We start from the raw sequence: 27,009 nt of genomic DNA, 5'->3' as shown, positions 1-27,009 counted from the left end.
CCAAAAAGATAATCACACCCTCAAGTACAATCGAGTTTACAGCACACTACTTTCTGTATCCAGATAAGTTAAGCAGGGCTGACCTATGGCTAGCCTGGGTAAGATATAGTAATGCCAATTCATATATAACCTTTTTGGGGTTTCTATTTTGAGTAGTCATATAGATGATTAATATTTTCTTTAAATACAAGAATACATATATACGCTGAATTGACTCAATTGTAATTGAAAAAAACTTCAAACGATGTGTAAAAATGTGTTTATTCATTTGTTTTAGTTAAGCCACATTTCTCTGTAAAACTCAATGTTAAACAAGATGAATGCCATCTCTGCCACTCACTCCTGTACATCTCCCCACGTCCAAGCTGACATGTAGTAGTTTATTTCCACTGTTATGATTACAACGCTTTCAATTAACTTTTCCCTATTCCAATGACTTGCAACGTTTGTCAAGGTCTCTTCCGCTACCTTTTAGTGCGATCACTAGTCTATTCATTCGCTGAAAGTTACATTGTCAATGTTTCATATTAGTTAGAACATCTCCGGGTGACATTAGCATAGAGGTTGTTGAATAATTTTTCTGATAACTGGGATGGTGCTTATGTGCAAAGGTAATGACGTGCATTTTTCTTGTGTGCCAGTTTGCTAAAGAAATATAATTTTGCTAGCACCATGATCATTTCACAGTTTCTCCAATTTGGTATTCAAGAATCATGTATAAGAACCTGTTAATTTTGGGGATGAGCCAGATTTTGGGAAGACTGTACTGTTCTATTAGGGATGCTGCCCGACTTCTCTATGATTTTGCTGCTCATTTGGGACTTAGAATAATTATTTGATTTTGACATACTCTGTATAACTTTGAATCTAAGAGCCTTCATGGCGATTGACTTTATATCGCCTACTTTTTAATTTAGTAATAAAACCCATCCACATTTTATTGATCTAGAACTCCATTATTGAATGGGCCCCATTACGTATTTGGACTGTTTTAATCTGCTAAATGATGTTTGGGAGGGTGCCTTGATGAGCAGTTCAATCTGTGGGAGAAATGTGTAAGGTAAATTTTCAGGGTGTTCAATTTCTGGTGCATATATATATCCTGAGATACAGTTTTGCTCCCCACACAGGCTCCTACTAGCTACATATTATAACGGCCTCCTTACCTCCCAAAATGACGTTAAGATATGGGATGATAGTAACAGTCATTCCCAAGAGATATCACCACCACTTCTCTCTACAACGAAGCAAAACTATTAGGTTCGACAGCTCAGTGCAGAAAACATCTAAGTAGACTATGATCATAAGAAAAACCATAAAGTATATGTGACAACATTTCAAAATGGGAAAGAGAGAGACAGTGAAAAAAATTTAGGAAATGCATTTTCTCCATTGATTTACGTTGAAACATAGGCAATTTTAGCTGGGAGACAGCTAAAATAAAGCCATTTTTGGTTATAAAAATAAGGAGTCTCCCTCCTGAATCGGGTCTGTTGGCATGTAGGTCATGCAGAGCTACTGAAAACCATAAACTACAGATCTGTTTACTATATTTCTTTATCCATCACACTGCTAAGTGCTAAGCCCCATAACATGATAACCACGCCATGGTAGTCATCAAGTACGACATGCAAAACCTTCTCAATTAGGATAAATAACAAAGACAAAACTTTGTTTATTCGGCATGAGCTATAAAAGACACAATAAAACATAAAATCATCACAGTCGCGGAACCACAATACATAAATAGGTGATACAGCATAATAAAAGTATTTAAAGTGCGATCAACCAGAGAGCCCTTCGTACCTTTTCCTAACTAGAAGAGCCCTTCTAATAAAATTTAGAACTGCATAACAATTCTCTACTGTGCAAAGATTCTGCAAGAAAATCAAACCCTCCTGGTACTTTCTCAAATTAGAACTGCACAAGACAGGGACCAGGAAAGAGAGCCTGGGCTCTGCATATAATGGGCAAAAACATTATAAATTGACATGCCCAAACACATTGCATTGGAACTGTGACCTTAAAATGCATGATACTTAATCTAAAAAAAAGCAAGATAGCAGCGATACGTGGGGTTTAGAATCCAGGATAAATGTGGTTCTAGGTTCCTTGTAGTTAAGACCCCAGAATATCTTCCCACTGACACCATGGCCTGCACCCTCTTCCACCTCAACTCCATAGAGTAATTTGGGTGACATGTTTAACTTCATCTCCGCATTTGAAACTATTAGCTTGGGGGTTATCAAACAACTATTTCCAGCCTACTAACTCAAAGGTTTTACTTAGATATGGGTTTACCCCATCCAAAGATAACAGTGATGCAGGTTCTAACTGAGGGTGCCTTCGGATTTCCCTAGGTTTTGATCCACAACATAAGCCTAGCTAGGCCCATGGGGTCTTCCAAAAAAGGGAGTCCTAATCCCTTGTGACAGATAAAGGTGGCCATCCCCAGCGGAACTTCAAGGAGCCTAGGTGTAAAAGAATGTTCTACACATTGAAGAATTCCTGCGTTTAGACAGCCCCATAATCCTGCACCATATAATTCAGCTGAGATTAATTTACTTTTATATAAATGAATCAGCTCCATGATGGGTTTTTGACCTTACCTATGAGCAACTTTCAAGTTTGCCTCCATGTTCCTACTGAATTGCTACGACCTTGCTATTAAAAGAGAATTACAGTTAAAAGAACTAAAAAGGGCCCCTAAATAGTTAAAATCTTTCACCTTATCTATGTGTCGTTTACCCATAACGAACCATCTTGACCTCATATTGAGTTGCCTACAGGTCATAATAAATGATTTGGAGTGGTTTACTTTTAAATCCAACTCTTCCGTACTGGAAGAGAAGGAATCCAATAAGCCCTGTAGGCAATTTATTGTACAGGCAATCAACACGGCAGCATCCGCATACAGCAAGATTAGAATCTGTTAGCTCCCCATTCGGGATGTGTTCTTTCCTACCTTGGTAAGATGTTTGTAAATCCCATTATTATTAAAGTAATAAAAGGCAAGGAGCTAGAATACACCCCTGTGTAGTTCTAATTGGGGGAGTGGTTTCACCATAAAGGCCACAGAGAACTCTAACTGTAAAGTCCTGATGTAAGTGCTTGCCAAAAGTGAGCTTTTTTTTTCAACCCCCAAATTTCCCATCAAGGTCCATAACTTTGATTGATTAGACAGATCAAAAGCACTCAATAAATGAATGAATGTCAATTGTAGGGTGCTCTTCTTGACCATAACATATTTCAACGCTATCATATAAAGATTTAGGCACTGATCTACGGTCCCATGCTGGGTATGAAGCCAAATTGAACATTGGACAGAATCTTAGTTTCTTCACCCCAGGTTCCCAGGCGTGACAGTAGCACTTGTCCTAAAATCTTTATGCTAGAATCTAGCAACAAAATTAGCCTGTAACAAGATGGTAAATCCCTATCCCCTTTTTAATAAATCTGGATTATAATTGCTGTCCTCCAAGAGTCAGTGATTGGGCCCGTCACAGCACTCCTATAAACATTTGTTAGCAGGTGTGCCCATAGATTGATATTAGATTTAATAAATATCAGCGGGACACCACCTGGAACTAGTGCTTTCCCCAGGGCAAATGTTTCATGGCAGCAGTAACTTTATTCGTTTCAATTTTAATTTGAGGCCTGTACACATTTTCCATACAAATAGGTGTCATTTACTGGAGTGGCAGATAACAGCTGCCTAGCACCTGAATTGGAAATTTCCGAGAAGTGGGACATCCAAACATCTGCTGGAATCAATGCTTCTACCGTCGGTGCGTCTCGGTCTGTGAAAAAGGAGTTACTTCCCAAAATGCAATGGTATCTCTTGTCCGAGCTGCTACTGTAAGATCCACCCATGCTTTAGACCGGATCTCATTCTTCCTCTCCTCCAAAATATTTTTATATGACCATCTTGCCATTCTGACATCAGCTAAAGATCGTGGATGGATTTTAAGAATTGCTTTTAAGTGCTTATGGGCAGATGTACTTGCTGCATTAATCCATCTATGTGGCGGCCTTTCTCTCGCCGGTTTAATTGAGGTAAGATATACCTACATATATTTTAAAAACCCGCTAGAATGGTATGACTATCTACCTCCGACGACACTTTGAAACTGAGTCACTAATCTTACCCACGAGCTCTCTGTTAAAATCAGTTGGGTCAACCTTAGACCATTTGATCTTTTTATCCATTATTCTCATAGTACTCTATCTTAGAGTGTTTATTCCTTACAATCTTTTTTGACTGGCAATTAGGTGAAAAGGTCAATAGGTTATGGTCAACAGCTGAACTTACTCCACTTGGCCTTGACTTTAAAGTTGTTAAGTATGACAACTTTAAAGTCAAGGCCAAGTGGAGTAAGTGCAGCTGTTGATAAAATACAATCAATCGCACTACCTTTAGATCTACCCGTATAGGACGCGGCACTACGTTTCGCCTTGTAAACCAAATCACTGGCAAAGTTTAAACCATGCTTCAGTATAAGTGTATTTAGGGCGTCCTCATGGAACATAAGCTTAACATGTGCAACATTTTCCTTTTTTTAGTTCATAAAACCACAGACCCGCTTTTCCACTGTGATGACACAAAGAAATAATAAAATCCCCAACCCATAATAAAACTACTTTACGTATGACTTTCATATAGATGTCATCTAAAAAGAATCTAATTGCTCTATCGCAACATAGCTTTAAATGGGCCGGTACTGTCTGGTACTGAGTACCGACACTTTTTTATTTTGAGAGGGGGAGCACCAGCACTTCTGTTTTTCTATTTCAAGCACTGGCAACAGAGGTATGCTGATTAAAAATACTATAGTAAAAGTTTACCAACCGAATATCAGGCTCAGAGCAAAAAGCTAGAAGAGTCACAAAAAAGAAAGGAGAAGCCAATACTATTGAGGCCTTAAAGGCAGGTATAGTAGTTGACTTAAAAGTATCAAGGCCACCCTGCTACTCAAAGTAGCCTGCTGCCCATGTAACAAGTGCTTCAGTGCCCGACATAAGAGTAGTAAGCTCAATATAAATGCTGCAATACAATACAAATTGGAAAATATAAATGTATTCCCTGCTTTCTTTTGTAAACACAGCCAAAAAAAGCAAATTCCCTTTGCTTAGTTTTGGCCATACAGTTGAAATCTTTATGTGGTACAGACTGGTGCAAACCATGATTCATTCTATTGGGTAACTTGTGACTAGGGCTAGGTGAAATTAATTTCTTTCACTCGGTTGTAATTGGAAGCAAATTTTGGTGCAAAAGCAGATTTCTTACAGAAGACTGAAAAAAACCACAACAGCACTTTGTATTCTACAGCAGTGCACAAACTGTGCGATGAGTGGCATCAGCCTGCACATAATTGGGGGACAGCCCCTCCTACAACTTTTTTGTTTGCCTCTCAGCTACAAGCAAAAATATTTCTATCACACTACCCTATTCTGATTGGTTGATAGGGTGGCCAGTCAGGATACTTAAACAACACACTATGTAAGCAATTCACATTGGCCAACCTCTCAACCAATTAGCAGTCCTTGTGTTACGCCTATCGTCATTGGCTGTCCATCAAAATAGCTGTAGGTAGCCACCACCTTTCTGGACTTTGTGTGAGTCAGAAAGGTTTGGGCATCCCAAAGAGCAGATTTTGGATTAAAACGAAATACTGCTCTGCTGGTGGGTTAAACAAAAGTGTGGATTTTACCATGTTCTCGCTTTGGAAGCAATTTTGTCCGGGCTCACATTTGACAGCAGCAGATTGCTATCAGAGATTGCTTTCCAGAAAGTGAGTCACTGCATTACATACACCGAGGCTGTACATGGTTCGGATGCCAGAGAAAGGTCAGGTCAGAATGATTGTGGAAAACAGACAGACATTTTGTCGAACACAGTGCATTGATGTGAAACTCCAGCGGCAATCAGAAAGCAATTTGAAAGGAACTAATCTTTATACAAGGTACACTTCACAGGTGCCCTAAAGGCAGAGAACATCTTAGGATCAGAGGCCCCCTAAGGAGCAACACGGTCGGTACAGTGTGTGGATGCGTCGGGTGGTACAAGCCTGCATGTCACAGGCCCCTACCGGCTGAAAACGACAGGCCCTTTCCACCCCATGCAGGTGACTGCAAGGGGCAGGCGGCAGCCTCGCACATCTCCGCAGTAGAACACATTCAGCAATGCAGGTCTCTAAAGAAACAGCATGTTACAGCAGTGCAGGCAGCAGATACAGCAGGACACAGCATCACAGCAGCTACAGGCAGAGCGAATTACTGCCTTTTAGGTACTTGAAGACAGAGCAGACCGCAGCATTACAGCGGCTACAGGTAGAGTGAATTACAGCCAGCATTCTAGGTATGAGAAGACAGCAGGCCGCAGCATTACAGCGGCTACAGGTAGAGTGAATTACAGCCAGCATTCTAGGTATGAGAAGACAGCAGGCCGCAGCATTACAGCGGCTACAGGTAGAGTGAATTACAGCCAGCATTCTAGGTACTTGAAGACAGAGCAGGCCGCAGCATTACAGCGGCTACAGGTAGAGTGAATTACAGCCAGCATTCTAGGTATGAGAAGACAGCAGGCCGAAGCATTACAGCGGCTACAGGTAGAGTGAAAATACAGCCAGCATTCTAAGTATGAGAAGACAGAGCAGGCCGCAGCATTACAGCGGCTACAGGTAGAGTGAATTACAGCCAGCATTCTAGGTATGAGAAGACAGCAGGCCGCAGCATTACAGCTGCTACAGATAGAGTGAATTACAGCCAGCATTCTAGGTATGAGAAGACAGCAGGCCGCAGCATTACAGCGGCTACAGGTAGAGTGAATTACAGCCAGCATTCTAGGTATGAGAAGACAGAGCAGGCCGCTGCATTACAGCGGCTACAGGTAGAGTGAATTACAGCCAGCATTCTAGGTATGAGAAGACAGAGCAGGCCGCAGCATTACAGCGGCTACAGGTAGAGTGAATTACAGCCAGCATTCTAGGTATGACAAGACAGCAGGCCGCAGCATTACAGCGGCTACAGGTGGAGTGAGTTACAGCCAGCATTCTAGGTATGAGAAGACAGAGCAGGCCGCAGCATTACAGCAGCTACAGGTAGAGTGAATTACAGCCAGCATTCTAGGTATGAGAAGACAGCAGGCCGCAGCATTACAGCAGCTACAGGTAGAGTGAATTACAGCCAGCATTCTAGGTATGAGAAGACAGCAGGCCGCAGCATTACAGCGGCTACAAGTAGAGTGAATTACAGCCAGCGTTCTAGGTATGAGAAGACAGCAGGCCGCAGCATTAAAGCGGCTACAGGTAGAGTGAATTACAGCCAGCATTCTAGGTATGAGAAGACAGCAGGCCGCAGCATTACAGCGGCTACAGGCAGAGTGAATTACAGCCAGCATTCTAGGTATGAGAAGACAGTGCAGGCCGCAGCATTACAGCGGCTAAAGGCAGAGTGAATTACAGCCAGCATTGTAGGTATGAGAAGACAGCAGGGCGCAGCATTACAGCGGCTACAGGTAGAGTGAATTACAGCCAGCATTCTAGGTATGAGAAGACAGAGCAGGCCGCAGCATTACAGCGGCTACAGGTAGAGTGAATTACAGCCAGCATTCTAGGTATGAGAAGACAGAGCAGGCCGCAGCATTACAGCGGCTACAGGCAGAGTGAACTACAGCCAGCGTTCTAGGTATGAGAAGACAGCAGGCCGCAGCATTACAGCGGCTACAGGTAGAGTGAATTACAGCCAGCATTCTAGGTATGAGAAGACAGAGCAGGCCGCAGCATTACAGCGGCTACAGGTAGAGTGAATTACAGCCAGCATTCTAGGTATGAGAAGAAAGCAGGCCGCAGCATTACAGCGGCTACAGGTAGAGTGAATTACAGCCAGCATTCTAGGTATGAGAAGACAGCAGGCCGCAGCATTACAGCGGCTACAGGTAGAGTGAATTACAGCCAGCATTCTAGGTATGAGAAGACAGAGCAGGCCGCAGCATTACAGCGGCTACAGGTAGAGTGAATTACAGCCAGCATTCTAGGTATGAGAAGACAGAGCAGGCCGCAGCATTACAGCGGCTACAGGTAGAGTGAATTACAGCCAGCATTCTAGGTATGAGAAGACAGCAGGCCGCAGCATTACAGCGGCTACAGGTAGAGTGAATTACAGCCAGCATTCTAGGTATGAGAAGACAGCTGGCCGCAGCATTAGAGCGGCTACAGGCAGAGTGAATTACAGCCAGCATTCTAGATATGAGAAGACAGAGCAGGCCGCAGCATTACAGCGGCTACAGGTAGAGTGAATTACAGCCAGCATTCTAAGTATGAGAAGACAGAGCAGGCCGCAGCATTACAGCGGCTACAGGCAGAGTGAATTACAGCCAGCATTCTAGGTATGAGAAGACAGAGCAGGCCGCAGCATTACAGCGGCTACAGGCAGAGTGAATTACAGCCAGCATTCTAGATATGAGAAGACAGAGCAGGCCACAGCATTACAGCGGCTACAGGCAGAGTGAATTACAGCCAGCATTCTAGGTATGAGAAGACAGAGCAGGCCGCAGCATTACAGCGGCTACAGGCAGAGTGAATTACAGCCAGCATTCTAGAAATGAGAAGACAGAGCAGGCCGCAGCATTACAGCAGCTACAGGTAGAGTGAATTACAGCCAGCATTCTAGGTATGAGAAGACAGAGCAGGCCGCAGCATTACAGAGGCTACAGGCAGAGTGAATTACAGCCAGCATTCTAGGTATGAGAAGACAGAGCAGGCCGCAGCATTACAGCGGCTACAGGCAGAGTGAATTACAGCCAGCATTCTAGATATGAGAAGACAGAGCAGGCCGCAGCATTACAGCGGCTACAGGTAGAGTGAATTACAGCCAGCATTCTAGGTATGAGAAAACAGAGCAGGCCACAGCTTTTCAGCGGCTACAGGTAGAGTGAAGTACAGCCTTTTAGGTACTTGAAGACAGAGCAGGCCGCAGCATTACAGCGGCTACAGGCAGAGTGAATTACAGCCTTTTAGGTACTTGAAGACAGAGCAGGCCGCAGCATTACAGCGGCTACAGGCAGAGTGAATTACAGCCAGCATTCTAGGTATGAGAAGACAGAGCAGGCCGCAGCATTACAGCGGCTACAGGCGGAGTGAATTACAGCATTCTAAGTAGGAGAAGACAGTGTAGGCCACAGCATTACAGCGGCTACAGGCAAAGCGAATTACATCATTCTAGGAACGAGAAGACAGAGTAGGCCACAGCATTACAGCGGCTACAGGCAGAGCAAATTACAGCATTCTAGGAACGAGAAGACAGAGTAGGCCACAGCATTACGGTGTCTGAGCAGAGCGAATTACATTGTTCTAGGTACAGAAGACAGAGCAGGCCACAGCATTACGGCGCCTGACCAGAGCGAATTACATTGTTCTAGGTACAGAATACAGAGCAGGCCACAGCATTACAGCGTCTGACCAGAGCGAATTACATTGTTCTAGGTACAGAAGACAGAGCAGGCCACAGCATTACGGCGCCTGACCAGAGCGAATTACATTATTCTAGGTACCAGAAGACAGAGCAGGCCACAGCATTACGGCGCCTGACCAGAGCGAATTACATTATTCTAGGTACGAGAAGACAGAGCAGGCCACAGCATTACAGCAGCTACAGGCAAAGTGAATTACATGATTCTAGGTACGAGAAGACAGAGCAGGCCACAGCATTACAGCAGCTACAGGCAAAGTGAATTACATGATTCTAGGTACGAGAAGACAGAGTAGGCCACAGCATTACAGCGGCTACAGGCAGAGCAAATTACAGCATGTAAGTATGAGAAAGTGCAGACAGAGCAAGTCATAACATTCGAGGCACAAGAATAAAAGGCAAGTCACAGCATCTCAGCGGCTACAGGAAGTGTAAATTACATCATTCTAGGCCCGAGTAGACACAGCAGGTCACAGCATCACAGCGGCTACTAGTAGTAAATCACGGCATTTAAGGCACAAGAAGATGGAGCAAGTCACATCACAGCGACTACAGAGTGAACCGCAGCATTAAGGATACAAGACAGAAAATGTCACATCTCAGTGACTACAGGCAGGGAATGACCGCATTCTAGGCAGAAAAAGACCGAGCAAGTCACAGAATCTTCACACAGAGCAAACGACAGCATTCTGAGCACAGCACAGACAGTAAACCACAGCATCCCAGGTATAAGGAGAGAGCCCGTCACAGCACCACAGGACGACGGATCAAGTCACCACCACAGCAGATAAAGGCAGATTAAGTCACAGCATTCTAGGCACGAGAAGACGGAGCAGGTTACAGTATTTTTAGACCCCCGCACTCAAAGATAACCATATCAGTGCAGGCCCTGCAGAGAGAAAATCAAAGAATCACCAGTAATTGCAGACAGAGCAAGTCACAACATTACAAAGAGCTGCAGAAAGAGCAAATCATAGATCGGGAGGGACCCCTACAGACAAAGAAAGTCACAGAAATAGGAGTCCTCCCACAGAGCAAAACAAAGAATTATGTGAACTTTCAGAGAGAGAAATCACGTCAACATACGGCTATGCAGGTTCGACAAGTTACAGCAGTCCAAGCAAAAGTAGAAGAAAGTAAGTCACAGCCTTACATGAACCAGTCAAAAAGCAGCCCACAACGTTGCAGTAACCTACAAACAGAGCAAGTCAACATTCTGCTTGCCGCCTCGGATACGGCAGGACCTCATGACTCTCCTGTCCACGTGTCTCCAGAAACGGCACGCCCTGCTGCCGCAACTCTGCAGCCATGGCCCTTGCATCTTTTTTCTTTGATTGGTACCCCTGGGAGTCACACAGATTAGAAAGCTTGGTCTCTCACCCAACACGAGTTGTGTTCCAGGTCGAGGTACTTGGTGGCAGCTCCGGTGGGTGCATGAGGGCTGTGGAGGTAAGGGGTTGGTGATGTTACTTGATATTCCATGACTATTGTTGCTGGTGCGTGGCAGGTTTTGGGGAAAGCATTTTAGGTGGTTGACTGGACCAGTTTGAATGAAAGATATAGGCAGACCCTCAAACCCATTTTTAACTCTTTGGGTCATAAATGCAGAGGGCCCACTGCTATGAGGGATCTCTGACTCAGAGTAGACCACTGCTCACAGCTGCTAGTGGGGATGAGCGATATGAGGGATTTGCATGCAGGGATTTTTGACTCAACAAATACAACGGTAAAGAAAAATCTTCAAATCCCAGAATGCTATGTATTGCTGCCTAATGAGTCTTTCTGAAATGTATAAACCACATGCATTGGATTTTCAAGTCCATTTTGGCTAACACGCCTGAATCCGTATAGGAAGCTAAACCCTTTACCGCAGAATAGATTTTTAGTTGTGATTGTAAAATAGTGCTTTTCCCCTGGCCCATGTCTATTTGCAGAGTTGGTATTTTTATACTGAAGCTTTGTTCTACCCAGGTCTAAATGAATTTACCTCTTGTCTATCTGCAAACTTGGTATTTTCAAACTTCTGTTTTGTTCTAGCCGTGACTCTATGCCTTTCCCTCCTAGTTTTTCACAAAGACTGCATTAAGCCTCACCACCCATACACCTCAGTGGCTAACCAGAGTGTACTTAGGAGACTGCGTAATGTGCTCTGTGGTTTTAAACTGTGCTCGGAAAGTGCAGCACTCATTTTTGGGCTTGAAATTTGCTAAGTTTATATGTGCGAAAAGCAGTATTTCAGTGACTTAAAAATTGTCCCTAACCTAAAAAGTAGAATCTGGAAGCTAGGAAGTGCGGATTGTGCCTGTCTGTATCCAAGGAGGTTCCGACTAGAGGAGTACCTCCCTGCCACTACAGTCTGGGCTGAAGGTCATGTTGCTCTTATATATGTTTTCTATAGGTTGTTGCATCAGTTGCTGTGATTGGTACTTCTATTGGACTAAAGGCCTATGGTTTGAGTTTTGATAGGCTGTTTGGGCTAGGGTTCTGATTGGCTACTAGGCTAGGGTCGCTTATTGTATTTAGGGATTAGGGTGTTGGCATTGATTGGATGTTAGGGCTAGGGCTGTGATTGGTTAATAGGGCCATGTCTTCCATTGGCTCTAGGGTTTAGGGTTAGGGTTCTAATTGGGTAGGGCTAGATTTCCATTGGCAAATAGGTCAATTTTAAGCATAGGGCTCAGGGCGGAGAGGAAATGGACAGTTGCCTGTTTGGGATGGGCAGAGAGGACAAGGGAAGTTGCCTGTTTGGATCTGTTCGGGTCGGGCCTAGGGCCAGATACGCTGCCAACTTTTTCCTTATGAGCTCCCACCTTAAGCCCTCCACATCCGCCAACATCCATACACAATATCAGCAAAGGCATTCTACTCATGCCCCACAAACAAACCTCATGAAGATTTAATCTCTCAAACAACCCTACTAAATTCTCTCTCATATTATCTCTCCCTTGACTCATCTCATTTTCTACTCTTATTCTCTTTCCCCTATTTCCCTTTCCACAAGCTATTCCCTCCTCCAGCTCTCGTTTAATCCTCCCAGACCTCAGCTTACTACTACGAACTCCCAAATAACACTTCTGGTTTTCTTACTCTTCTATCCCTCCATTGCTCTATTCAATCCAACTAACAGACTCACATGTCCTCCGCTCAAATTAAGTCGCACTAATACTGTACTCGTATTTCCCTCTACTAATCCACCACTAATCCCTTTGGGTTCCGGAGTAGTATGCTACTCACCAAAAAGCAATCCAAAGCCTCTTCAGGGGTAGTAAGTGCAATATAAATACAATTACATTTGCAATTCAGAAAGTGATAGGACCCTGTGGTCAGTGGTGTAACAAAAGCCCATGCAGCCCCCGCAGTGCGGGGGGGGGGGGGGGGGCTTCAGTACTGGAAGAGCCCTGGCCTGAGTGCTCCAAACTGGATCTAGAGCATGAGGGCCCCCTGCATGTACTTTGCAGGGGGCCCCCACTCAAGTTTAGTTACGCCACTGCCTGTGGTCACAGAAATATGGGGCCCTGCTGAAAAGAAAATCACAGCATTATTAGGACCAGTGGGTAAATGAAATCACAGAGTTACAGAGACCCGCAGATACAGCAAGTCACAGCATTACAGACACCAACAGGCAAAGCAAGTCGCAGCATTAAAGTCATTCGCAAAATGAAAGGGATCTCTCCACACAGCAATCACACAACTAAACTGATCATAGTCAGTAATGGCATAACTGGATGGACACACAGAGCAAGTCCAGGTATTCCGGGACAGCAGATAACGTCATAACAGCGCTAGGAGCTGCGGACAGAGCAAGGAACATCATTCCGGGGCCCTGCCAGCAAAACTAGTCACAACACCACAGGGCCTTTAGATAGAATCGATCACAGCATCTAACGACCTTTAAACAGACAAAGATTCACAGGGCCTAGAAGGAGTACAGGTCACAGCATTATTGGGCCTAGTAGCGAGAACAAGCCACAGAATTGTAGTGAACACGTGACAGTAGGAGGAATTACCTTTCAAGGACGTACATACAAGACAAGTCATGAATTGCAGGTTTCTGTCAATATAGCAAGTTGCACTCTTAAAGCGCCTTCAGACAGACCATGTCACAGCATTACTAGACTACCAAATAAGCAAGATAATCTCACCTTCTACCTTAAATTGTCAGATATGGAAGATGTTCTCTGGGAAGTTTTACGTAATCGCATGTGTATGCGATGGAAGGTGGACTCTGGGGGGAACTCATCTTACAAAAAGAGTGGTAAGGCGTGCCCCCTGGGAAATTTGTATCTGAGGCAATACCTGATGGTGGGTGAAGGGTGTGCTTGAGAAGGATCATGCCTGATTGATGATGATGTCGGTGACACTCGAACCCTGGAGGTTTTGTACCTCTTGGAAAGTGTTGCATGAACAGCGTGAGTACTCAAGAGTCATTGCGCACTGCTGATAAGTGTTTATGGTGAACCTACTCTTTGTCCTTAAGTGTGGTATATGAAATGAGAGACTTGCTTTTTGCTTGATGGTGTGATACCCAGAAAGTGACCACTACCTCTGCTGGATCTGGTGGCTTAGTGGACTCATGCGTCCACTGTAGGGGCCTGTGTTTGTTCTCATGGTCATAGATTCAAATTCTGGCAGAGCCACTCAGCCTTTCATTCTTCTGGGGTTGATAAAATAAGTACCATTGAGTTGGATGGCACTAAACATCTGTTATTCAACGCTAAGATACCCTTGGGTGAACGTTAATTTTACAAACACACGTTATGTTATGCTGGATGGGGTGGGTGGTGAATGGTGACTGTCTGTTACTTTCATTAAGAAAGGATTTGGTTCACAGCCACTGACTGCTACGTGCGAGAAAGAATTTAGCTTACAGTCACAGACGGTTATTTGATTGTATCATATTTTATGGAGATAAATCAGTTTTCTGGATGAAATATGTTTTATATGTGAGAATATACAAGACATTATCAGTCAATGAGAACTAATTTGCTCATGTCTTTGTTATATCTATGTCGTTTTGTCTTCATTGTATAGTTTGATTTTGGAGTGAATGCAGTTGTGATTGAAGTATGATTGTGAATTTTCTTTTCTGTTTATTGTCAATATTTATAGTACCTTCTTAATAAATTAACATTTGTACTTGTTTATAATATGGCGTTTCTGTCCCTATATGTCTAGGTATGTTACTTGCCTTAAAATATATTTGAGTTTCCCTAGGAGTTTGCACTCATGGCTTAGTGGACTAATGCACCCACTGCTGGGGCCTGTGTTTGTCCTCATGGTCATAGGTTCAAATCCTGGCAGGACCACTCAGCCTTTCATCCTTCTGAGGTTGATAAACTAAGTACCATTGAGTTGGATAACAATAAACATCTGTAATTCAGCACCAAGATACCCTTGGGTGAACATGTGCTTTACAAATACACGTTATGTTACGCTGGGTGGGGTGGGTGGTGAATGGTAACTGTTATTTCTTAGAGAGGAGTTGGGAGTGAGCAACTGTATTCTGCCTGACAATGTGCGTAGGGGATGGCAACTGTTACATCTACAAGCTGGTGTTGGAGGTAGACAATGTATGTTACCTCCAGTCAGAGAGCGTTGGAAGTGGTCAGGGAGGGCAACCTTCTATAGAGTGTGTGGGGCTTGGACAGCAACCACAATCTTCTACCAGATTATCTGGAAGAATGTACAGCTACATCTGGGAGATTGTGTGATTTCTGTTGTAGGGTGGTGGAGGCGAGTGGTGAGCCCAGCCTGCTGACAACTGTGTAGTACGTAGAAGGGGAAACCCTACCTTATGTAGGATGGTATGAGACATAGAAGCGTTGGCGTGTACGATGATGGTGGATGTCTTGTCGTCCCGGATTTCTTTCAGAAGGGGTGTAGGGTCACGGCGGTCATCCAGCATCCGCACAGATAGACAGTCCTTCGAAATGAGAAACTGGCGAAGCAACTTCTCCAGGTTTAAAAGGCCTGTGAGAGGAGAAACAAGAGACAAACTAGAAAATGTAGCTAATAGTTTGAACTAGTTAAAACAGTACAGCAGTCATATACATAGAAATACTGTAAAAGCAAAGTTTGACAATACTTGTATGTTTATCCATACAATAAAGAATTGTTGTCTTATACTCTAACTATTTTAGGTGTTTGATACCGAAACTACGCCTTTTAAAAATGATAAAACTTTTTGAAACGTTTTTAAAAGTTGTGGATTTTATGCGAACCTTGTTTTAGTTTTACTGTCATTCCCTTGTGAAATAAACCTTCAGTTCTCTTGGTAAATACATATGTGGCTGAAAAAGTCAAAGACGTTTTCATAAGGTTTTCATTGAATTTTGTGGAAACAAAATCTTAGCAACTTCCACAATTTCTTTATTGTTTTTCTCAACTTCAGGAATAGGGGGCAATTTTCATATACGGTGCTTTTGCTGAAGCACTGCACCAAAAATATCCTATCACATGCACATTTTTAAAATTTCCCAATTATCTCAGATGCAATGTATTTGTGCAAAACACATAGCTCCTTTGAAAAAGTTAATTTTTTAGCTTTATTTATGGCAAAAAAAGTGGAAAATGTTGAAAGATTTTTGATTTGTTTTTCTGGAAAGTAGGTTAGAAAAACGGTAGAAGACGTTTTCACCCAAAAAATCATTTTGCAGATATTTTCACAAACTTTTTTTTCGTTTTTTTAAAATTCTCACTTAGTTGACTACCTCAATAATATAGTTTATAATAAATATATTTTTCCCTCAAATGTTTTTACGCACTTTATTTTTATCTAATCAACAATACATCCCACATTCCGTCTTTCTGTTTTATGACTTTCCTTTTTCATGTGCACTGCACTATAGCGCTTCATTTTTTTTAACCTTCATTGTCTTGCTTTTTGTGTTTCTTTCCCAGCGTTCTGAAGTGAGAGCAGTGAACAGTGAAATATCCCAACAAGCCTCTGTGAACACCACCCACGGCCAGTTCTCCTGCCTCCACTGCCGCCAGACCCTCACCGCCACTCCGGCCTCCAACACCAGCACCGGCGACACCCTAAAATGCATACACCTCAACGTACGCTCCGGACACAAACACGCCATTGAAAACTGGAACCTACTCAACTCTCTCTCGCACGACATCGCCTTCTTCACAGAGACCTGGACCAATGCACCCTCCGCCCCCGACATCAACACGGCCACCCCGGATGGATACAAGATCCAGAGGAAAGACCGCCCCAACCACCCAGGAGGGGGCCTCACCATCGCCCACAAGAGCACCCTCCGCCTCACCACCTCCAGCGAAACCTTGCCCTCCACCAAACACCTGCCCTTCCAGATCCAGACAACCCCCAAAGCCACACTCAGAGGAACCCTTGTGTACAGACCCCCCAGCCCCCGATCACCCTTCACCACCACTGTCACTGACTTCATCGCACTCCACTCCATCGCCTCAACAAACTACATACCCATTGGAGACCTGAACTTCCACCTCGACAACCCCAGCGACCCCAACTCCACTATCCTTCGTGACAACCTCGCCAGCATCGGACTTAAACAACTCATCAGCACACCGACCCACAGAGCAGGACACACCCTCGACCCCATCTTCGCCGCAGGAAACAGCATCCAATTCAGCCACACAACGCAGCCGCCATGGACCGAGCACCACTGTGTACACTTCGCTATCAACAAACCCAAGGCACCCAAACCAGCCCCACGCCCACCACGAATGAACTGGAGCAAGGTTACCGACGAGCAACTTAACTCCACCATCACCCGAGACAACCACACCTGGGCACCCGACGCAAATGACGCAGTCAGAGAACTTCACACCTGGATCTCTAACTGCGCAGACGAGCTCGCCCGCTATGCAACCCTGACAGACAATGCCCCAGGAAAGCCACCTGGTTCACAACCGCTCTCCAAGAAGCCAGACGCATCTGCAGACGCCTGTAGAAGAACTGGAGAAACACCAAGACAACCGAAAACCACACCACCTACAAGGACGCCATGACGAACTACCACAACCAGATCAGAGCCACCAAGAGGTACTTCATCCACAACAAAATCCTGGCCAACTCCACCAACTCCAAGGAACTTTTCAGTGTCATTCAAGAATTCACCAACCCACGCAGTGAAGCCACAGACATCACCACATCCCAAGACCTCTGCGACAAACTTGGAACCTATTTCCACCTCAAGATCAAAAACCTCTACGACAACTTAATCGACCATCCACCAGGCGCCACAGAAACACCAGCCAGCCCACCATCTCCAACTGGACACTGATCACGGCCGAAGACACTGCCTCGACCATGAAAAGCATAACCTCGGGGGCCCCCACCAACCCCTGCTCCCCTCCTATCTACCACTGACCCGCGGCCGCCATAGCACCCGAACTACAATGCACCATCATCACCACCTTCAAAACAGGCACCTTCCCAGATGACTGGATGAGCACAGAAGTCAGACCCTTGCTCAAGAAGCCCACAGCTGACCCCACTGATCTCAAGAACTATCAGCCAATCTCGCTCCTCTCCTTCACAGCCAAAGTTGCAAAGAAAATAGTCAACAGGAAACTGACACGACTTATTGAAGAGAACGCTGTCCTCGACCCGTCCCAATCCGGATTCCGAAGCAAGCACAGCACAGCGACCGCTCTATTCGCCGCCACAGATGACATCCGCACCCTCCTGAACCAAGGCCACTCCACAGCCCTAATCCTACTCGACCTATCAGCGGCCTTCGACACCGTCTCCCACCGCACACTAGTCGCCAGACTACACCACGCAGGCATACAAAGAACAGCCCTGGACTGGATCCGATCATTCCTCACCGGAAGAAGCCAAAGGATCAGACTCCCACCATTCCTCTCCAACCCCACGAAAATCATCTGCGGAGTCCCACAGGGTTCATCACTGAGCCCCATCCTCTTCAACATCTACACGGCCCTCCTCGCATCCATGGTCCGACAACACGGCTTCAACATCGTATGCTACGCCGACGACACCCAGCTCATCCTCTCCCTCACCAAAGACCCCACCACTGCCAAACTCAAATTCCAGAAAGGAATGCAAGATGTCGCAGTCTGGATGACCAACAGCTGCCTGAAGCTCAACGCCGAGAAGACAGAAGTCTTCACACTTGGTACCACTCCTTCTGCATGGGACAGCACCTGGTGGCTGACCACCCTCAGAAGCCCACCTACCCCCTCAGACGATACCAAGAACCTCGGCATCGTACTCGACTCATCACTCACCATGAACCGACAGGTCAACGTAGGCACATCCAGCTGCTTCAACACCCTCCGCATCCTCCGCAAGACCTTCAAGTGGATCCCCCCTGAGTCAAGGAAGACAGTCACCCACGCACTCATCACCAGCAGACTGGTCTATGGAAACACTCTACACCAGCATCAACAAGTCCCTACTCCGCAAACTACAGACAATACAGAACACCGCCGCCAAACTTATCCTCAGCATTCCCCGACACTAACACATCAGCCAACACCTACGAAGTCTCCACTGGCTCCCCGTGGAGAAAAGAGTCACTTTCAAAATCCTCACTCACACCTACAAATGCCTACACAACAACAGACCCAAATACGTCAATGACAGAATCAACTTCCACATACCCAAAAGAAACCTCCGATCTTCCAACTTCGGAAGATCCTTCTCTCACATTGCAGCCAAGACCTGGAACGAGCTACTGGCAGACATCAGACACGCCCCTTCCCTTAACACCTTCAGGAAGACCCTCAAGACCTGGCTCCTCGGATCTCCCCACCCCCACCCTCAGCGCCTGAGACCCTCATGGGTGAGTAGCACGCTTACAATTCCCTGATTGATTGATTGAAATAAAAGGGCAAATTTACTAACAAGTCACGAAATGCAACAAAGCAATATAACTTGCATTGCTGCATTGCGTGACAGGGCAGAAATACACCATGTCTACTACGATATGGTGCATTCCTGCCCTCTCGCTGCACTGGCACACCGAGTGCAGCCTAGCACCAATGCAGACACCTTGTTGCCATGGCACAAGGGTGCCGCCTTACAGGCAGGATTGTTTTGTGCAGAAAGGGACACCTTCATGACCAACAATCCTCTGAGTCTTTTTCCACTTTCTATGTCGAGCACACATAGAAAGAGGAACAAATGAGGAGCAACATTTCTCACCTGGGAAGGCGTAGCATTTTGTGCATTGTCAGGTATACCAATCTTAGTCAATATGGCAATATGCCAAAAACCATTGGTGGGTACATGGGAACACCCATAGAACGCCTCCCCACTGCAGAGTAATGCAAGGCAGCCATACGTTACTTCAGATTTACAGAGCCACGCAAAGTGCTTTTACGTGTCTCGGTAAATCTCGCTGAAGCCCTTGTATTGCCTTGTGTGTCGCAACACAACTTCTTCATAAATCTGGGCCATAGTACTTAATAAAAAGCCTAAATAAATAATAAAACAATCTTTCTTTTGCTTCCTCCACTCCACTAGGAAACACTCCACTATTTCATGCTCATCCTTTTTCTCCAGTGCTGCTTTCCGTTCTCCCCCTCCCCTTCACTGTCTCATCTCTGTTTATGGTTGTGGTGCAAATAAATGTAGGTCACTGCGGCTTATCTTTACAATTCATGTCTAAAAAACAATTCACAAACTTCCAGTAACCTTCTTTTAAGGGATTCCGGGAAGTTGAGGCAGGCTTTTCTTTCCCCTATTATTCAGATCAGGATCAGAGATGATGTTAAGCCTCCAGTCACAAATACTCTCCTAATCTACTTATGAGCCTTAATTTATATGCATTAATTTAATTTTTGATCTTAAACAACCTTTTCAAATTATTTTATAGGCCGTTGTTTCCCGAATGGATATTTTCTTCATAAAGGTGCCTCAGCAGAAGGCTGAATTGATTGTGGACATCTGAAGTGGCGTGTTTTTGTCACACAGAATGACGTAACCTAAGTTAGTCGATATGCAAAGATCTGCTTGATCAATAGGGATCTATAATTCTAGAAACAATGAGGTAAAGCGCATTTGCTTGAGTACATGTGGACACATCTATGTTGATATCATGAAACTTGGTGCCACAAGATTTTTTTGTAGGTACCTAATCACCCAACAGGGAGCCATTCCTTTAAGTGAAAGAACAGTGTTTGAATGGACCATGGAAAACATCTCTCAATATGAAGCCCTACCGCTTTTGAATATAGACAGCGACACTCACACTCTGCTTTGGCACAAATTAGGCAGGCAGTGGTGCTGTTGAAGAAGTGAAGCAGGGCGGCAACAGCAACGCTGACATCTGTGTTACTGGGGTGGAGGTTGAGGGTAGTGAATCTCTGAAACTGGAACTTAAGGAACTCTTCTGGGCCAACTTTGACATGAGGAACCTGGAAAGGAGAAGAAGAGCAGCGGTCAGGGGTATGATTGAAGAAAGTCAGCAGAGGATTCAAGTGGGTAATAAGAACAACAGAATGAAGAATGGTTAGTGAAAAGGTGGAGAAAGACCAAATAGAATGCAATAGAAGACATATGGGAATGCCAGGAGCAACAGGACTGGGAGACCGCGTAGGAAGACTCTAGAAGGAGGACTGGGTGAGTGGGCAGCAGTAGAATTTCAGGGTAAAGGGCAGTAGCATAACGTGGTGGGCATAACGTAGGATGGTAAGGTAGAAGGTCAGCAGATGGCTTATTGAAAGAACAAAAGTGAGATAACCTGATGGAAAAGAGTAGTAATGGACAGGTTGAAAGCTTAGCCGGAGAAAACAGTGAGAGGGCAGTGGTCGGGACAAAGGGTATGCGTGTGGCATCAGAGAAATAGGGTGGTTGAAGACTTGTTTGGAGCAGGATGGCATGACAGCAGTAGAAGACAGAGTAGAAGATCCAAATTGTGAAGAGAGAGAGGACAACAGTAGGTAGACAGTGAAAAGGGCTTAAGTAAGGAGATAATACAGGAGGTTAATAGTTGGATGACAGGGTTGTAGTAAATGGGCAGTAATATGTGATACAGTGGGTTGGCATAAAGGAAACAACAAAGATGATGCTTGGAAGTGGCATAGGATTCACTGTAACCAGGGGCTGATTTTAATCACTACATCACCTCACTCGCCTAACCCCTTTTTTATGCATCCCCATTTACTTTTAATGTTTGAGGTACCTCTTATGTCAACGTTAGTTATTTTGTACAGCGCTCTGATACCCATCTGGATCTTGTTCAAGCTTTATAAAATGTTTCAAATACATAGAGGCCTTCTCTGATAGGTTGCTCCAATTATAGAATGAAGGGCTCCTTCCATTCAAGTCCAAAGTATCAATCAATGTTATCCGACTGTCAAACTTGAGAAGGATGGTTTAAATATGCAACAAGGCATTTCAGAACTCCATGAGAAGGATCATAGTGTGTAATGAGGCTTGAGGAAGGTGGCAGGCAGTGTTAACTGATATATTAGCAAGGATTATAATGTGTGAGGAGCAGTCACGAGGAATGTGAGATTTATGACTGAGGAATGAGATTGGAAGGACTGGGATATGTGGTGCAAATGATTGAGTAGTGTGATCAGATGCAATTAGGAATAAGATGAGATAGACTTGGGAATGTGTTAAAAAAGACTGAAGGATATGGATATTGAGACATTTGTAACGAACTTGAATGTTGGCCTGAAGAAGGTAGTTGTATCAATTTAAGCCATTGAAACACATTGATGATGGTTTAAAACTCCTTAGCATCCTTACATTATGCAAGGTATTGAAAAATATTGAATTATTGCTGCATAATAATGAGATTGGTGAAAGGGTTACAAACAAAAATAGATTAGAATGAGTAGTGTTTTTGTATTTCATCCATGTTAAAATTAACTATATGTAAGAAGGTATGCATATATCTGTCTATCATTGTTTTTAAGGGTTTAAATGTATTTTACATATGTAATACATGATTCTTTCAAATAAATCAGGTTGGGTTTTGTTTTGCACGGTATACAATCAGCTTTTGAGCAATAGTATATGCATTCTTAACATATGGGTGTTGTAACTTTGGGATACAACCTTGGGGAGCTTTATTTTTGTTGTCTTTTGTATGTGACCCTATCACCTTAGTTAAGAGGGATCTCACTCTTTTTGTGTGAGTGCATATTTAACAAATGCAATAAGAAAGCAAATAATGTGCATGGGCATTTCCAAAATGTTTTAAAATAAAGTACACTCACTTTAGGTATGAATTATGAAATAATTTTATTATAGACTTTGGTCTAAAGTCTTTCAAAATACATAACATCAGTAAATCACCATACGTGTGATGATGCTTCTATATTTGCACATATATAAATTTGACTAATTTTGAGGGCCTATTTATCTCTCTTCAGACTCTCGTACATAGTCAAACACTTCTCAATGAGTCAATACCCTGCATCCTATGACAATTTAAAGATAGAAGTTGATCAACTAAATTAGTTTTTTTAGATCCACTGAGGGAGGCAGACACAATTTGTAAAAGGAAGCTGAAAACACACATTCCGAAACAAAATCATAATGACTGAGGAGATGTAAAAACAGAAAAATGAGACTCGTACAAAAATGAAAAAAGTGACTGTCTTTCCTACCTCTTTTTCTCCACAGATGTTGCTGATTATTGAGCTGGATGCGGGACTTGAGGATGGACCAAGAACAGCTACCACCCCCTTTGGAAGAATTTGGCACACTGCAAAAAGATAAAAGATTAGGAGATTGAGAGGGATTGCATTTTGGGTTTTCAGTACAATAATGAGAGCAATACAAATAATTGGGAAGAGCGGTCCCCTCACACACTTGCAAGATAGTGCGTCAATGGTGCACCCAAAACTTTAATCTTCACCTACAAAGAAAGAGAGACCCTTCTTGCAATAACCCACCAACACCCTCACTTTGTCTCATACCAAGGCTCCAGATCATCCTCCCCAGCACCGTGGTCGACGCAGCACTACCACTTTTGCCTACAACTTACAGACATGTCAGACCAGACGTCTCACGAGCCCAGGGATACCATGGGTACCAGGGGTCGCCAGAAAGACAGAAAACCTGCTACGAAGAGATACAAACAAGATCCCCTGTCCCAGAATCACAGCCTAAACTCAAAATAGATACTAACCCTACTGTGGAACTCATCATGCAGAACCTCGATGCTCTACATATCCTCTTGAAATCAACTAAACCTAGCACAGACTCCATGCAAAATTACCTCACAAGCATTAAACAAGATATGCATCGTCTGGGAGGAAGAGTAACGTAAGCAGAATCTCATATAAATCGCCTAGAAAAGCACAAAGAGAATGCATCAGTAACCATGTCTGCCCCCACCTCAAGACTTGCCAGATTGCAGAGGAACCTCATGGACTTGGTGGACAGACATAGGATGGGAACCTCAGAATATATGGCATCCCAGAGGGCGTAAAGGATCAGGCCTCATCCTGGACCACCTTCATAGAGAAATGGACCCCACAAACCTCTGGCTTGATTTTTACAAAAGACTTCGAAATAACTAGGGCTCACAGAGTTCATATCTTTAAACTGAAAAACACATCAACACCTGGAGCCTTCATTTTCAGCCCCCATCGATACTCCCACACAGAGCTAATTCTTTCCCGCATGAAGAAAGGATCACCTGCAACGGCTCCTCCATAGGCATCTTGCAAGACTACTCTAAAGACAAGGTGAAAACGAAGAAAGCATTCCTTGCCCAAAGGAATGGTTTGAAAGATCTGGCCCTACAATTCTCCTTCATTGGACCTGCTCGACTGAAAACCATTTACAGTGGTAAAACCACCATCTTCGATGATACTGCGGATTTGGATTTCTTCACTGCAGAGATAAAGAAATCAAATATGAAGTCCTAGGCTACCTTATTTTTGGTTCACTAACTTGTATGTATTCTATAACTAACCCCTAGCCATTATGAGAAACGATTAAGCTATTAACCATCTCTAAGCTCTTAAAACCCAAATAGGATTAAAACATATCTCTAATCGATTAACTAACTATCTCACTTCTCAGGCCATAATCATATAATGTCACCACAACTTCCTACTACAATCATGGTAACTGACCTGAACTAACCACTACTAATTTCAACACCAAAGCCAAATAGGATGCACACTACCCAATCGCATCCGCATAGCTGATTATGAGAATGTGATGTCAATGCACTATTACTGGTACATGCAATGCACCTAACACTTAACACCTAACCAAGACTCTGCACCCAAACTTCTAGTTCACTGCACCTCTAACATGCGTTTGCCATCTCACACACTCACTTATTTGCGCGATTACCATTGGATAGACTACTCTCATCTCACAACTCACATTATATGCACAGGAGATGTCTCGCCCTGGTGACATATATGAACATGGATCTTTCGTGAATGATTTGTGTCTTTATACAGACCTGGTAATCCGTAACAGACACTTGTGTCATGTCCACCTCCAGTTTTGATGACTTAATGACTCGTAAGGTTACTATGCACATAGGTAGATTTTATAGGTGTCCATTAAGTTGAAAGTAATGTAACGATCGCTATAACATTGGATGTTCATTATACCTACCTGTATAAACAATGTGTTTATTGATATCGACCTAAATCCGTTGGACCCACATGTTATCTTTGGCAAATTAGATGTGTTTTAGACCAAAACGAACCACCCTCATCAGGTTACATCATTTCCCTCTACCATTGTTTAAGATGTGAAAATCACTAAAGAGTGACTTTATCTAGATATTGCTCTAGTCTATGTTTATGATGACCAATATGTGAGATATCTGTAAGTCCACAGCGTGCACACCAGATGTTTCTCATATTGAACTTCAGGTATTCCAGGGATACTTCCTACCTCTTAACCAGTTGTAAGTTTCAATAAACAACATTCTCTTTTTGGTTAAATACACAATTATATTAGATCAGCTACTGTACAGTGCTGCTGGTTGCCCCCTATGCTCATTCCACTAATACACCAAGTGGTACCGCAGCCACTGTCCCCACCCCCTGGTAATGTATATACACCCTTCGACCTATCTTCCACTCTATATCATAACTGCACTAATACGACAAGACTAGCTCTTTTACTCCTCAACCCAATACCACTCTAGAGCATGGCAATCCGCCTTTGTATCTGAGCATGACTTCTTGTGGTCTCCATCGTCTTACCTCTTGTTGCTGTCAGCACTCCACATAAGTGCATTCTCAGATCCATGGATTTTTTGCTCTTATTTTACATTTCTTCTTTACATCTCATGCTGGATCTTTTTTCTTCTCTCTCACCCCTCCACTTCCCCACCCCACCCCATTCCACTTCCCACACCCCCATACCCTCCATTCCCCCTGCCCTACGCTGCCTCCCTCCATCCCATCACCCACCCACTCTCTGCCACTCTCCCTCTCCCACCCTTACCCTCCTTAGCCCCCACCACTCTGGGTAGCATCGAGACTTTCATTCTGTCCCAACTCAGCATGTCAGATCTACAGACAATCGTCATGAATCACACAAATCTCCCCAAAATGCATTTCATAAAAATATTACGTGATTTACAAAGAGAGACTGAGGCAAAGAAAACCACAATAATCACTACAGCGGGTAATAGTAAACCAGTTATCTAAGTCTTCCGCACAGGAGAGACTCCATCAACATTTACTATGAAAGATGACTCAGCACTAATTAATTGTTATCATATACTGTAATATGCAAATCCATCCAAAGTTAGAAAATTATTTCATATTGTTTCTTTACGGGTAACACAGCATTTGTGAGCTACTATACTCACAGAATTGTTATAGGCTGTATCCTGCCAAAGATCAATATCTTACATATCAAAAACCCCAAGGGTGACAAACACCAATCGGAAGGATACATCAGTACATATATGAAATATACAATTAAGAACAATATACCCACACCCACACCGGAATGCTTGAATACATTTAGGATGTTTCAAAATTTGAGACTTTATACACAGTCACATCAGAAACAATTTTTGTCAACTTGCTGTACCGTCCTAATTATCGGCCCTGAAGAGGTCCTGTGCGTTGGCTAAGACAAAATCCAAAATAAGTTTTAAAAATAAGAAGAATATGAATAAAGAGATTAACTTTTAAAGAAAACGCTCTATTGAATCTATGCATTTTTAAGTTTGAGTTGTGTTTTAATTCTCTTACTTAGGATAGATTTTCATATTACAAGATAGGATAACAATTAATAAGTGCTGAGTCATCTTTCATAGTAAATATAAAAATATTATTCCTCAACATGAAAGAAATGAACCAACCCACAAAATGCCACAAATTACTAGACTAGTTTCATAAACTTAAGGGTAACCTAATTTTCCTACAAGAAACAAAAGTTGTCTTAAAGAAGCCACACTCATACGTAAACTATGCGTCAGTGACATATCCTGTGCCTCAACTACCAAAAAGAAAAATGGCCTCATAACCCTTATTTCTAACACCTCAGGCCTACACATTATATCCTCTGAAGCAGATCCAGAAGGCTAATGACAAATGTCAGAAAGGATGATTACAAGTTTATCGTAG

General features: G+C 43.6%; 1 protein-coding gene across 1 annotated transcript in view; it reads right to left on the bottom strand.

Moving 5' to 3' along the window:
* GRIK4 (glutamate ionotropic receptor kainate type subunit 4) overlaps nt 1–27,009 on the bottom strand; it is a 1,510,174-nt gene that overhangs the window by 650,258 nt on the left and 832,907 nt on the right. The window contains exons 4-6 of the mRNA XM_085645965.1: nt 23,053–23,150; nt 20,679–20,844; nt 15,260–15,438 (exon numbers count right to left, since the gene is read on the bottom strand). Coding sequence (XP_085502091.1) covers nt 15,260–15,438; nt 20,679–20,844; nt 23,053–23,150 — 443 coding nt within the window. The remainder of the gene's footprint in view (nt 1–15,259; nt 15,439–20,678; nt 20,845–23,052; nt 23,151–27,009) is intronic.

The sequence above is a fragment of the Triturus cristatus genome, chromosome 3_1, assembly GCF_964204655.1.
Source record: "Triturus cristatus chromosome 3_1, aTriCri1.1, whole genome shotgun sequence".
Classification (NCBI taxonomy): Eukaryota; Metazoa; Chordata; class Amphibia; order Caudata; family Salamandridae; genus Triturus; species Triturus cristatus.
Note: the sequence above shows the minus strand (reverse complement) of the source record. Positions and strands in the feature narration are given on the sequence as shown.